This window comes from Embiotoca jacksoni, unplaced genomic scaffold (genome assembly GCF_022577435.1).
Source record: "Embiotoca jacksoni isolate LCO1_2020_lvr unplaced genomic scaffold, fEmbJac1.0.p SCAF_22, whole genome shotgun sequence".
In the NCBI taxonomy this organism is placed as follows: domain Eukaryota; kingdom Metazoa; phylum Chordata; class Actinopteri; family Embiotocidae; genus Embiotoca; species Embiotoca jacksoni.
The window spans coordinates 11,402,317-11,416,309 of NW_027185363.1; the positions used below are offsets into that span (position 1 = coordinate 11,402,317).

General features: G+C 41.8%; 1 protein-coding gene across 2 annotated transcripts in view; it reads right to left on the bottom strand.

Moving 5' to 3' along the window:
* The window catches only part of st6galnac3 (ST6 (alpha-N-acetyl-neuraminyl-2,3-beta-galactosyl-1,3)-N-acetylgalactosaminide alpha-2,6-sialyltransferase 3), a 72,747-nt gene that overhangs the window by 28,025 nt on the left and 30,729 nt on the right, over positions 1 to 13,993 (bottom strand). Inside the window, exons 3-4 of one of the 2 annotated variants that reach the window (XM_069157974.1) lie at positions 10,586 to 10,995; positions 5,558 to 5,654 (exon numbers count right to left, since the gene is read on the bottom strand). In XM_069157974.1, coding sequence (XP_069014075.1) covers positions 5,558 to 5,654; positions 10,586 to 10,995 — 507 coding nt within the window. The remainder of the gene's footprint in view (positions 1 to 5,557; positions 5,655 to 10,585; positions 10,996 to 13,993) is intronic. The other variant, XM_069157973.1, reaches the window with a different exon arrangement.

Here is a 13,993-nt window from a genome sequence, read left to right on the forward strand (position 1 = left end):
CATTTATAGCTTTTTGTGGCTGCGGGCTAACCATCGTGTCTACCTGCATTACTGCCCAGCTGGCAGAATAACTGCTTCACGAGAGCTGGACATGATTCTGTTAGTATCCACCGCAGAGAGATTTTACTCCCCTCCCCAAAAAAAGAAGCAAGGACGCTTCCATAAAAGGCGTGACAAATACGTGTCACATTTGTGGCAGAATTGTTGGTGACATGAAAGTAAAAGTCATCTGCTATTTTTCTACCACACAAAATCAAATTAGACATCAAATGTGGAAAGAAAGGATAAAAAAAATAGATATACTGTGCGGCTGTAAAATGTTTGTGGGCAGTTGTGTCAACATGACAGTGCCCTCGTGCACGAACGGAAAGTCCTTAAAGAAATGCTTTTCTGAGTTTGTGGTGGGGGAACTTGACTGCAAAGAGCTCCTCAGGTTTGTAGTTAATGCAAGTGGTTCATGGCAGTGCAACAGCAGATCCCTACACAACACTATAATATAAGATAAAATCACCCAAACAAAATATCTTTACATTCTTTCGTTTAGCAATGTTACATTTGCAACGAGTTTCATTACCGAGTGCGACACACTGCCGCGATATCAATAATTTGTTTCCATTGATTGGACTCCGGGTTTATTAGCTCCTAACAACAAATAGCTTTTGTTGATGTCATTTGCCAAAACAGGGCTCACATACTTTTGCCAACTTACACAGTGAATGTCTGAATTAAATAATTAGTTTGCAGATTGTGAGTGCTCAGAATTGGGCAGTTTGTGTACTAAATTTCCCCAATGAGGGATTAATAAAGTCTTAATTTAATCATTCTCTTGCCACTGCAGACGTGTAATGTTTAGGTGCCCGCGTACTTTTGCCATTAATTGTATATTAGGAAATAAAGTAAATACTCAAAAAAGAAAAGGGACAATAAAATATGGTTACATTGTAACCTTGGTTCTCTGAGTGACGAGACTATCTGATCTTGAGATGATATTGAACGAGCAACACTTACTGATCCAAACGCCACTGGTCATGCAATTTCATGCAAATATTTTTTATTTTAAAAATCTACAAAATACACAGAAGCTGTGAAGAAAATCTGCTCTTATCGCAGAAGGGGTTTTTTTTACGTTACAAAAGCAAATAGATCCCGAATGTCCCTCCCGGTCCGCTTTAATAGTTTTGCGAGGATCATCCGAGCGTCATTACATCATTAGGGCATGAATGCAAACAGGCTTTAAGGAAGACTGCACTTCGCCTTTCAGTTGACAGTTTTATTTTTCTCCCTCCGACAAAACGCCTCATTTCCCTCTCGGACGGGGTCACGAGAACACAGAAAACGACGAGTCGATCATCCCCTCTTCCTTTGGGAGCAGAAACTGTGCTGATCGCCTTTGACCCGATGAGCAGCCACCCAGAACGCCGGGTTATTTGTGTCTCGGGGTTTCCAGTTGCTTCATTTAATAAGATAATTTCACAGCAATTACAAGCTTTCAACACAGAAATGTAATGTCATTACACGCTCGCTCGGTGACAGATTCTTGGGTTTTGGTTGGAAAGCAACACGCTCGGTGCTCATTTTTAGGGCCGTGTGCGGTGGAGATCACAGTTTTATGTGGAGGGGAACGCAATGAATCCTCCGGCTCCCTTTTTCTCTTTAACCGGCACGTTGTGATAAGCATGAAATTACAGCTATGTGATGATACGGCAAACACTGAGCTTCAATCTCCTACATGAACCGACAGCAGCAATTCTACTATCTGCTGTTCCTCCTCTCGACATCCAAAACACAAAGCAATTACAGATACAGTCACGTACGACGCACCCTGTAAACACAAGGCTGTGCACTGCCAGAGAGTTATTTGACATTAAGGCCGGTGGCTGCTTTCAATCACATCAGGACACGGATTGCATCAACAAAGTTCAGTGACTGGAGCGTTCTATTACATTCCTCTTTTTTTGAGGGTCGGGCAACAATTCTCATCTTCTTTGTCTGACACACTTCAAAGCTGCACCGTCAACATTTTTTTTATGAAAGCACAATGAGGTGAGGCACAGAATCACATCTCTGTTAAGTGTAGAAATTTAATGGAGTTGATTTTCTGCAGAGGGTGTGTGCAGTGCTCTTCAAGAACGCCAGCAAGAGTTCTTAAGGCATTAACGTGTCATTACGCAGCAAAGTGCAGGTTGTGGCCGTGAGGAAACGTGTTGTGTGAGTTAACAAAATGTAAAAAAAATCAAGTCTGACCTGCTTTCCAGGACTGCCATGACTCAAGACGATCATCTTTGTTACTTTTCGACCATAATTATTGGACTTATTAATTAATCCATCAGCTACCTTCTGATTGCAGCAATCTGTATAAAATGACATTTAAAAGCAACAATAAAAAAAAACCTGAACTTTTAAATTTGAGAAGTTTTAGCTTCTCTTTTTTTCTCTTCAGAATTCTGCAGGCACTTCATCAACATGTGAACAAAGTTCACGACCAGAATCTGAGCATATGGAATTATTATGGAAGATTTGCTTTCCAGAAGAATTTAACTTTGGTTAACCCTGATATGCATGCGCATATGTGCCCTTGCAAACTGTAATTTAAGCATCAGATCATCCAACATTTACGACCCTGCTCTCCAAAAGGAAAAGCAAAGGAAATAGCTGAAAGCTTCTTTGAAGAGGTCTTTGATAGTTCTGTAAAACCGAAACTTGCTCCGTGTGATCGGGTCGAGTGGGGTCTCGTTCTACTGCCGCGTGTCAATGTGTGGCAAAATATCCAGTACGGTCCAAATCAAGTGTGCATGTATCATCTTTGTTCATTTACAATAGTTTTTCCTGTTTCTATGGCATTTACATTCCCCCTTAGAGCATTATGATGATGATTATTTTTATTGCTGCTCTTTTGCTTATTAAAAGATCAAATTAAGTAATAGCACATGATATTTTTTTTCTCTTTGGGTCTGTTCAGGTTAATCCAAGAGGAGACCCACCATGACATCACCCATTGGGTTTGTGAACCGCCACTTGAATCCTCCAGTCTGGCATTTTGGCCGTCGCCATCTTGGTCTTTTGGAGACAGAGATGACCATATTTGGACGAGAGGGTGGAGCTAGGGACACTATACCCCGCCCACCAATAACAGAACCCTGACTACATTCCAGGTAAGTCATTCAAACCAGACACGCCTCCAAATACACCTCTCTTTAATAACTAATATCTAATAAATTAGGGATTATTATTATTTTCTGAAGGACTACCAGAACTCTGATCTGAAGGAGTGAATTTAGTGCATGACACCATCACGACTTGTGGAAAAAGTTTGTTTAGTGTCCGTCTAGTGGAGGCGGTGGCTTTTTGGAGCTCGCCCCTGGTGGCCCTCACTGCTATTGAACTTTACGGCACTTTTCAGACCCGGAGTCTACGTCCCTTTTTATAGACAGTTTCTGGGTTGATGACATTTTGGCTCAGGTCTGATTATCTTCGGGGACTATTAAGATTTCAGAATTTATGCCTCATCTGGTTCAAGTAGGTTTTCCGTGGGTCCATTTTCGGAAGACCTCCACCTGTATTTATTTTTGCGTTGAATGAAACTAGCCACAACCAACACTACAACCTGAAAAAACTCTCAAGATTCTAATAACACCAGATTTATTTGTCAACAATGTAAAAGTGAATATGGCTTTCCATTCAGTGTAATACGATCAAAGCTTTGACGTACGATGAAGTCAGAAACTAGAGCCAAATCTCACACGTGTCGGATCATCAGGAGTATAAAAGCTCTTCAATAGGTAATGAATTAAAAGACTGAGCTTCGGTTTTGTTTTGAGTGTTTACATGCATGAGAGCTAATTTTTCCATGTGGATGGTTGTCTGTTTGAAACCGGAAAACACTCATTACTTCCGTGATTTCCCCGGTCAATTCTCCGCAGAGCAGCTTCGGGTGTTTCTACCTCACAACATCACAAAAGGCCTCTTATTCGCTAAAGAGCTGTTCACATTCAAAAATATTGAACAGAAACGCTCAGACTGTGATTATAACACAGAAGCTGTTGAGCTGAACGTTGTTTCTTTTCAAAACTATTTTTGGATGAGCAAGCCCTGGCTGCCGAGGGTACTTACACTCATATGAAGTGGACGGCTGGAGATTATGAAGCGTGATTACACAGCCGTGACATTCATGCTAATAAAAACAGATTAAAATAAAATTCACCACATATTTGGAGGCCCGCGAGAGTGAAGCATCTGCCATTAAGTTCATCTAAGATCGGAGTGACTCACTCCCGGTGATGAATTGAAGACGAAACATCCATTTTTGCTGCTTGTGTTTGACTGTTTCTTAACCAGAGGCGACAAAGAGCCCTTTCAGGATAATTTCTGTGATTTAATTTGCTTTGTGTCGAACTTCTGACGTCCTGTATGTTGCCGCAGACTCTGGTAATTTCCCCAAATCAATACTGCTCAAATTAGAATCCCAGTTTTTCTATTTTGTCCTCGTTTCACAGCCGTACACACACTCCACTTATTCTCATCTGACAACCGCCGCAACACACTAGAGGAAAATAATCCATCCTGTCACCTGAGATATTACTGTCACCTCCATGTCTTTTTGATTCCTGCTGACTTCTCAGCTGGAGTTCATTTTGAACCAGATGTGACACCGTGAAAAAAAATCGTACGTAAGAACAAGCGGTGTGCTGCTGAAATGAAAGGTCACCCGCTGAGATTGTGACCAGAGGCTGTGATTTTGACAAATGTTTTAAATAGCGGGTTCACTTACTGTTTGTATCTCCTGAACTAATATGAGCACGACGACGTAGCACAAGCACGGGGACGAGATGACAAACTCTTCTGCTGGCTGCAGCTGCAAATACAGATGACGCCCATATATCTTCTTATTTCAGTGTTAAGCATTCAGATTGATTTTTGAACGTCTGGGCAGGTAAAAAAACAACAACAAATGAATTGCAATTTTTGCAAGTGACAGAGCAGAATCTCATCGCAATGCTACCGCTAGCAGAGCGCTATCAGAGAGTGGAGATTTTTGCACCACGGAGGACAACAACGTCGAAAGTTGACGGACCGGAGCCAAAATAAACTGCCTGCTGCCACTTCTGCGCCGGCAGCTTCCGTGTCGGACAGCTACGTCACCAGCGTAGCTGCTCATATATCGTTGCCACAGCAACCGATGCAGATAGGTCGGTGATGTCCTGACGCACCAAATCCGATCTGCGAAAAGTCTGTCCCAAATATCCGTGTGATTGATCCAATTTCATGCTGTCTGTAAAGAATCTAAAGACACAGCGGTTTGTTTGAGCGGTAGTGATGTTGGAGGAGCAGATCCATGTATCGTTGCTCTCTGAAGACTGAGTTGGGATGAAATGTTGCCACACATCAGCTGTAATTCGTTATTTTTCCATTGTTTGACCTCCTTGTCCCTTACTTGACCTGGATATCGTACAGGAAGTGCACACTATCTTATTTTTCTGGTTTTAATCTTGTGTTCTAACATCAGGACAAACATGATGAGCATCAGCTCAAGACTGACCTGACAAACATTTCTTCTTACCTTCAAGCCTCTCTGAGGGTTTGTGCAATTTGTTGCTGTTGTTGTTGTTGTTGTTGTTGTTGTTGTTGTTGTTGTTTCTGGGTGCATCAGCTCGTATCTTTTACAAATGTGGAAACAAATTGAATCAGATCAATTTCAATGAACATTTTATCACAAACCAAAGTCATGCTGACATCTTAGCGAACAAAACTTCCTTTCATCTCAACGACTGACGAGGTCTATCACATGAAAGACATCATCCTTTCATCATCCAATTGTTTCAGCCAAACCGCAATGCAACAATAAGAAAGAGGAGGAAGAAAACAACATTTCAAAACAACTTTTATGATTAACCTTTCAAAAACACCTATTTTTTGGGCTTCTGCTCGAAAATTGCATACCTATAATAAAAAAGAATATATCTCTGCAACCACAAGGTCTATTTGAATAATGTTGGTGTAATAATAAAGGGAACACTTGTGAGGTTTGTTCAGATGTGTAAATATCAGTATATATGTCCATATTTTTTGCTAAGTCTTCTCCCTGGCCCCCAATTGGGTGCTTCTCGGGCTTAAAAGGTTAAAAGCATATGATGTGAGGGTCAGAGTGACTTTAGTTTGGTAGACTTGTCTTAAAAATACACAAATAAACCTTGTTTGTTTCCAATGAAAAGTACAAACATTACCTGGAAGTTTAAGAAGAACAAATGGTTCAAAAAGTTAAAAAGATACTCTACTGAAGTATCCTACTGATTCTGTACGATGAGAGAAGTACCTTTCAAAACAAAAGCCAGAAATTCTTAAAGCTGAACGCATCAAACCAGCAACAAAAACAAAATCAAGATAAACAACAAAATAAGTTTTGAAAAAAGCAAAAATAAGTGTCTTTTTTTCAAATATTTTAAAGTGAATGAGGTCAAAGTCACATAGCATATTCATTTATTATTAAATTCCACTTTGGGGCGACTCTAACTTAGGTTTTATATCTTTTTGATGATTTTATAAGTTCCTGTTGAAGGTTATAGATCGTCATTAAATGAAAAAATGGTCAGACTGTGCTTTTATTGTGCAGCTGTTCTGCTCTCTTTGTCAAATACTTTAAATCCTCTCGGGCCAATTGTTGAATAGTGACAGTCAAATACAGAACGTAATCCAACAAACATGGGTGGAATAACACTGAGCCTCTGGAAAAATGTCCACTGCATTTCATTCATCTTTAATGATTCATTGATTGGTGAACAAATGATGCGCGTCCGTGGTTTCTGCTGAACTGGATAATCTCATAGACAGAAGACGTCATTATATCAGCACATTCAGTACGCACTGGCGAGCCGATCCGAGAGACGCGAACACAGCAACTCGGGTTTTCAGGGCTTCATCACGTCCATCTTAATAAGCAATAACCATAACTTTATATTTAATTGAATTTATACTGGCAGGTAACAGCGAGTGTCCGGCTCTGGAGCAATGTGTTCCCTGCACTTTATCCTTCTCTGCAGACCAGACACAAATTCTTGGCTTATTATAATAAGTTGCAGTGACCAAGTCAGGAGGTCACAAAAGCCTTTTTTGAATGATGAAATACACCTAAAAAAAAAACTAAAAAAAAACATTATACGTCGTACAAGTTTCTGAAAGTGAACAGAAAAGATCCGTCAAAAAGTTAAACGTGGACCTACAGCACTTTACATTTTAAGAGCACCGCTTTACATGAGAGGATTAAGACCCTCTGGGGGTGATAAATAACATCGCTCACACTATCAGACACAGAAGGAAGGTGTCACCTTTGAAAACACACACACACGCACACATCTACACACACATCTACACACACATCTGCACGCACACTAAGGCGCGAGACGTTAAGTATGTACGCATGCTGTTGTATGAGCAGCTGGCGGGGAGGCGGCGGCCCGGGTCACGCGGGCCCAGGTGGCAGTGCTATAAAGTGACAGTGTGATTTAAGTCCTGTGTCGTCGAGAGGTCCGTTATCTACCGCCGCTAACAGGGCCGCGGCGATACGCTCCGACAGCCGGCGACTGCAGCTCAGGAGGCAGCGCTGATAACGGAGAGCTTCCAACCTCCAGCCGCAGTGCGCAAATGACATGAATCATACGTTAAAGTGGTCGTCGAAACACATTTACATGCAGGACTTTTCATTATCGGGGCTCCTGATGGACACGCAATCGACTATTTCCCCGTTTACTGCTTTTAGATTATTATCATTAGCGTGTAGGATAACATGATTGATGGGGGGAGGAGGGGAGAAGGTGGGGTGGGGGGGACGAGGACAAGTCCAGGGGTTTAACCTCTGACGTCATCATGACATTACGCCTCAGACAGCTGAGTAATCGACATGCACCTTTCTTTTTATCTGAAAATATGATGTTGTCCCTGCCAGCGAACATTTTATCCCTCAGTATCTTGTTTATGAAATCACACTCAGCCTCATGTGTCAATAATTGGCTGCCAGGGAGTTTAAAATGAAGCTCTGGTAGATTCATCTACATCTCTTTACATCCAAACAGAACATAACACACAATATTGTTTTTTGGGGTTTTTTTTTCGATTTATAATGTTCTTTGCTCTCTGAGGTGCTTTTCAAACTGTTTTCTTTTTCATCATCACAGCAATTTCAGTCTATTCCAGCTGTACAGCAGCACCTCAGTTTCCTTTGAGGAATTTGGCGTGCAACAACAGACATCGACTGTGTCCCAAATCCAGACTTCATGCCAATTTTCAGCAGTTTTTAAGTTTGTTTGTATGCTGGAAAAGTGGCAACATTTAGCACAGAAGAAGAAAGTCTGCCTGCATTTTATTACCTGACTTTTCAGTGTGAGAGAAAAAAATCTTGGAAAGCAAAAACTGTTCAGAAGCACATTTTGATTTCTCTTTGTGAAGTTTAAGTGTCAATTTTAATGAAGAAGATGAAGCCTGACTGACGTTTGTTGGTGCATGTATCATTTTGTTAATACAATCATTTTTCCTATTAAAAAATGAAGTTTTACTCGGTATGAAATTGGACCCAGCAAACAACCTCCGCAGATTTAGCAAATTTAATTTACGCCTATTTTTGTTACAGACGTGAACCTGCTCAGACGTTTTCTATAGTTTGTACGTTTCTGGGCTTCTTCTTGACGTGAACAGCTCTCTGTGCTCCTGGTTTCCGACGTGGTCTTTGTGACCTGCTCCTCAATCAAATCAGCAGGATTGAGGCGGTCGTTGCTGTGGCCCCGCTTGGATCATCATAACCCCCTTAACTCCTAATTCTCCTGTAATTTCCTCGCCTCTGCCCAGAAAGGACCGAGCTTCCCGGCAGACCTTCTTGAAATTACTGGCTGAGAGACGGTTACACGGCCGGCTGGCGACTCAGTCGGCACGGACGACGCGTTCCCGTTGATCAAAAGAGCATGTCGAGGCTGAGACGAGCGTCTCTGCGGCCGCCTGCTGCAATCTGGATAATTAGAGTTGTGTTCGATCACTCTTCCATCTTTGCCAAGCTGATGATTATTCCTGCAGCATGTAGCGAGCGCTTGACAGTAAACTAGTGAACACTACACACAAATAACGGGTTGAAGGCAGGACGGGCTGCAGCAGCGCGAGTCTTTTCAGAGTGTGTGATGTTGCTATGGTCTTTTTTAGACTTTGATAAATGTAGTTAACATGGACACGCACAGAAAAATAAATGGACAAGTTCATTTTTTTTGTAGCCTGCAGACTCCTATCAGACTGCATTAGCTCAGTATAACGAGAGCAGTCATTCCCTCCTCTCCCTCTGATTGCATTAAAATAGACTGTGTTGCCGCTGTCTTTCAGGCTTCATTTTAAACTGTTACCATGGACACTCGTTACCTCTCAGTGCTGAAATATGTGCAGCCAAATTCAAGACAAACACAAAAAAATGACAGACAGATGCAGACACACACACACACACACACACACACACACACACACACACACACACACACACACACATATATAAAGACAAACCTCTCGGGTCTCATCAGGTATTCATTAGATGCAGTTCATTGTTACACTTTGAGTTTGGTCTGTGTTACCAATCAGTAATGATTGAAGCTCTGAATCTCACCCAGGAGCATTATGTCCTGTAATGAGATTCTTCTTCCCGAGCATCCCTCCCTAATCCCGCGCTACTATCTTGTGGTTCCTTCGGAACAGCTGAGCCGAGCCGAACACGGACGCTCTACATGAAACTCAGCATTAACCCAGTCATCCCGAATAAGAGCGAGACAATGGAGACGAACTGGAATGGATGCTACGCTTATTACCAAACATGTTAATCCTCTTAAGAAGTTAAGAGAGGTCTTGATGACATATGGGAGAGACAGGAGTGTAGCGGGGACGAGGCAGGGAAATGAGGTTCATAAACAATAGCGGGCCCGCAGCCTCGATCTCTTTGTCATTAACGTGCAGTTCTTTTCGGGGAATTGATAGAAAAAGGAATAAGCTGGGAGGGACTGTCTTTAAATTACAGTGTGCAGTGTGTTGCACAATGTCTCCATCAAACAATGATAATGAATATAAAAAAAAACAAAAAAAACAACACTTACTCATCTGCAGCTTGAATCACTTTACTGCTTATAGAAACTAAACATGTGCCAAGGTGTGCGAGAAGTTGTGAGACTAGCTCCTGCTACCTCATTAACCACGTTTTCCCCAGACCAGCGTTTGGCTGATGCCTATAACCCAGGCAGCGCATCCTTCTGAGGCTCTTCATAAGAGCTAAAAAAAAAAAAAAAAAATGTTAAACGGCCTCCAGAGCCTCGTAGGACCCCTTCAGAGGCAGAGTGAAATAACTCGCTTTGAGAGAGCCTCATGAAAGTGAGAACAAGAAAAAGCACAGAGCAATGAGCAGACCTTCAGCATCGACGGGATCGATATTATAGCAGCGAACAGAAAGAGTGGATGGCGAAATACTGAGGGGCAAATCTGTTAGGGTGAAAAACTGGAGGCCTGCCGAGGAGTTCAGTGATGCTGTACCGAACACAGAAACAAGTGCAAGAAACGCTGCAACCGTAGCTTGACTCACCTGTCCTTCCCAGTCTCCTTCTTGAACACCATGTCACAGTAGTTCATCCTCTCCTCCGTGGTGACGTAGATGCGAGCTTGAGGGTAGTTTTCCGCCGCCTGTCGCAGCATGTTGTACACGATGCCCTTCCCGTCCTTCCTCATGTTTCGCAGCGGCCCCCACACGACGTAGACCGTGTCGTTGTTCTGACCGAAGAAGTACTGGGGCTTCTGCAGCAGCAGGGGGACGCTGGTGTGGGAGACGACCCTCAGAGTGGTTCGCCGGCCCATGTCGCGCTCAAATCCCCGCGTGGGCGCGTTGTTCATCCGCCAGATGCAGGGAGAGCGGTCGATCTGAGCGCCGGCGGCCTGGCCCAACATCTGACCGGAGCTGGACACGATGCTGCACAGCTCACAGTGCAGCTTCAGGGGCTGGAGGAGAGAAAGCAACTCTTGTTATAATGATGTAAGTCTTAGTCTGACCCTGAAGTTTAGGTTTACTTTTTTTTAATTTTTTTTTTTTATTCATTTTTCTGCTGTCCCGAAGGAGGATAGATGTCAGGGTCCGCAACAGAAGAACCTCGCAGCCCCCTCCATCACCAAGGTGGACATGTTTGTACGCCGAGTGCAAGTCAATGTTTGAGTCATTTGAGACAAATAAAGGCTCAATTCATTTGATATAGTCCAAATCAGTCTCCAGTTATCAGAGGCAAATTAAAGTTAAGCCTCAAATCAAGTCTAATATTGACTCTTAAGATTCTTCAAGTTCAGACTGTAGTCTGTTGGTGTCTGAAGTCAAATCTACAATTTATAAGCACAAGTTTAAGTCTCAAGTCATTTGAAACAAATCCAATTAAAAGTTTAATTTGGCGGAGTCATTTTTCAATTCAAGTCTTAAATTAACCGAAACAAGTCAAAGTTAAGTCTTAAGTCAGAATCAGTTAATACAAGTCAAGGTCAAATTTCATGTAATTTATGGCTGTGTCCAAGTCAAACTAGAGCTAGTCAAGTAAAGTCAAAGTCAAGTCTACATTTATTTAAGACATTAAACTCTTAGTCTAAAATTGAAAGAAAAACGTCCAGTTCCAGTCAACTGAGACAAGTCCAAGTCAAACCTGTGGTAAACTGAGAAAAATTAAAGTCAGATCTGAGGTCAAGGACGACAGAGTCCATTCACAAGTCAATCAAGGAAAAATTAATCATCTATGTAAATTCAAATTAAGTCTCAGGAGCAAATCTTAAGTCCAAGTCAAGATCCCAAGTTTTTCAGGTCCTCATGTTGGCCATTATTATTATTATTATTATTATTATTATTATTATTATTATTATTATTATTATTATTATTATACCATAATAACAAACAATCAAATACAGACAACCTTGCTGTTGTTGTCTTTTTTTTTTATTTCAAACTGGTCTTTGTTCCTGTAAAGTCCAAAAATCTCAACTGTCTGTCAGCTCCAGTATTTCAGGAGTTAAGTTTCATGTAAATTAAATCTCAAGTCTGTAGTCTTGAGTCTCGAGTTTGAAGTTCGAGTTAAAGAAACGACAAGCGATCTCTCACTTTTATCATTTTTCGATCATTCAATGCATTTCGGCAGGACTGTGAGACGGTTCATATAAAACAGCCACGAGAACGCGAGATAATTACAACAGAGCCCCAAGAGAAAGGAAATACATCACAGCGCAAAACACTGCAGTGCGTCATCACTTCCTTCTACGGCTGGAGAACGAGGCCCGTTCAGCCTGCTCGCTCATCCTCCATCACTGGAGGAGCTAAAACTGCAAGACAGCTGGCGGGGAAACTTCTGAAATACCCCGAAATCACCGTGGAAAAAAATAATTAGAATTTAGAAACCCAAATCTTTGCTGCTGGTGATCGTTAACGTTATTGATCTTCGATTCGTTCGACTCCCACATCATTTTACTGATGATTTGTGTTCAGGAACAAAAGAAAACCTTCATTTTGCTGTTTTCGAGTGCTTCAAACAAGTGTGCAATTTTTTTTTTTAAACAGATAAAAGTGACATCAAGACCTTGAACACTGAACTGAAAAGGAGATTGTCATAAAGTATGTCCGGTCCTTTTACTCAACTTCATTTAATTAAAATTGAATTATTATATACTTTATGTACAGTATGTTCAATAATATTTAAGTGATATTTTGGCAAGGGGATTGTATGGTCAGAACATCAAATTGAATGCATTTTGTAATTATTAATACAAAAAATATCCATCAGGGTTTTACGGGTCTCTATAATTTTCCTTTATTTCGATGTCACGCTGCCCAGAACTAACACAGATTAAGTTAATTGAATAAAGGACCTCAGAGGTTACAACTGCGACGACGCAGACACCAGAAGAAGGAAGTTGCGACATTTATCTTATTGTATATTTTTATGTATCTTATTATATTTTACTGGAGACGGGGGATTTTTAATGAATCTCCAATAAGAGCTCTTAGCTACGCTTTGCCAGGAGAGGAAGAAAACCCTCTCTGGATCCGAGATGGGGAGATTTACCTAATTGAAGCTAATATGCTTGGTTTGTTTTGACGAGATTAAACTTACTTAAGTGAATGAATGCAAGACGAAGTTAGAAGAGAAAGAGCGCTGTGTCATGACTAAGCCCCGTTCATCATTTGATTAATGGAGAATAACTGTAATGTCAACGGCGTGAATACAAATTGCGTTTTTTTTTTGTTTTTTTTTTTCTTATCTTTTCTTTTTCCTGCATTACGGACGGCGAATGTGAAACTCTCTCAACAAACAAGGAGAGAGTTTGAGTGTGCAAACTGAATCCCACAACACAATCCAGTCAATTCGATTTCAACTGCTCGGCTTATCGGCACTCACGACTCATTGTTGTGCCGACGCCAGATCAGCTGCTCGGAAAGGAAACAACACAAAAGCAGTGCTGACTTTCTTTCTCACAATACGAGACATAATTCTAACGCAAATGACTCCGGCAGAGCGTCCTGCTTTTTTTTTTTTTTTTTTTTTTTTTTTGTCGTTTCTCCCCGCGTCTGGATTCAATCATGGTTTAAGAAATGATCTCTGGACCTGCGCTGGTAGCTCTCCATTTACTGCGTGGTTGAGACACACATCACCGCAGCCCTGAGCTGTCAGCAGCTCGTCCATCATCGCCCGCTGCCCTCAGCCCGGCTCATAACTCCATCACGCCTTTCAGCACACACAGATTGGCCCGGGCTGCTCTGTGGGGAGCCCTGGCTGGCTGGCTGGCTGGCTCCACGCATGTGAGGTTCACGCGTTCATGCTGCCGAAGTGCCCCCGAACAAGACGTGTAACCTGCAAGTACGGCCGCCCAGCGAATAAAAGAGCATTTCCCCCGCATTACAAAGGTTTATCTGAGAATAAAAAGAGACATTTAAGTAATTCAGAGTCACGCAGGTATAAACAGCAGTGTACAT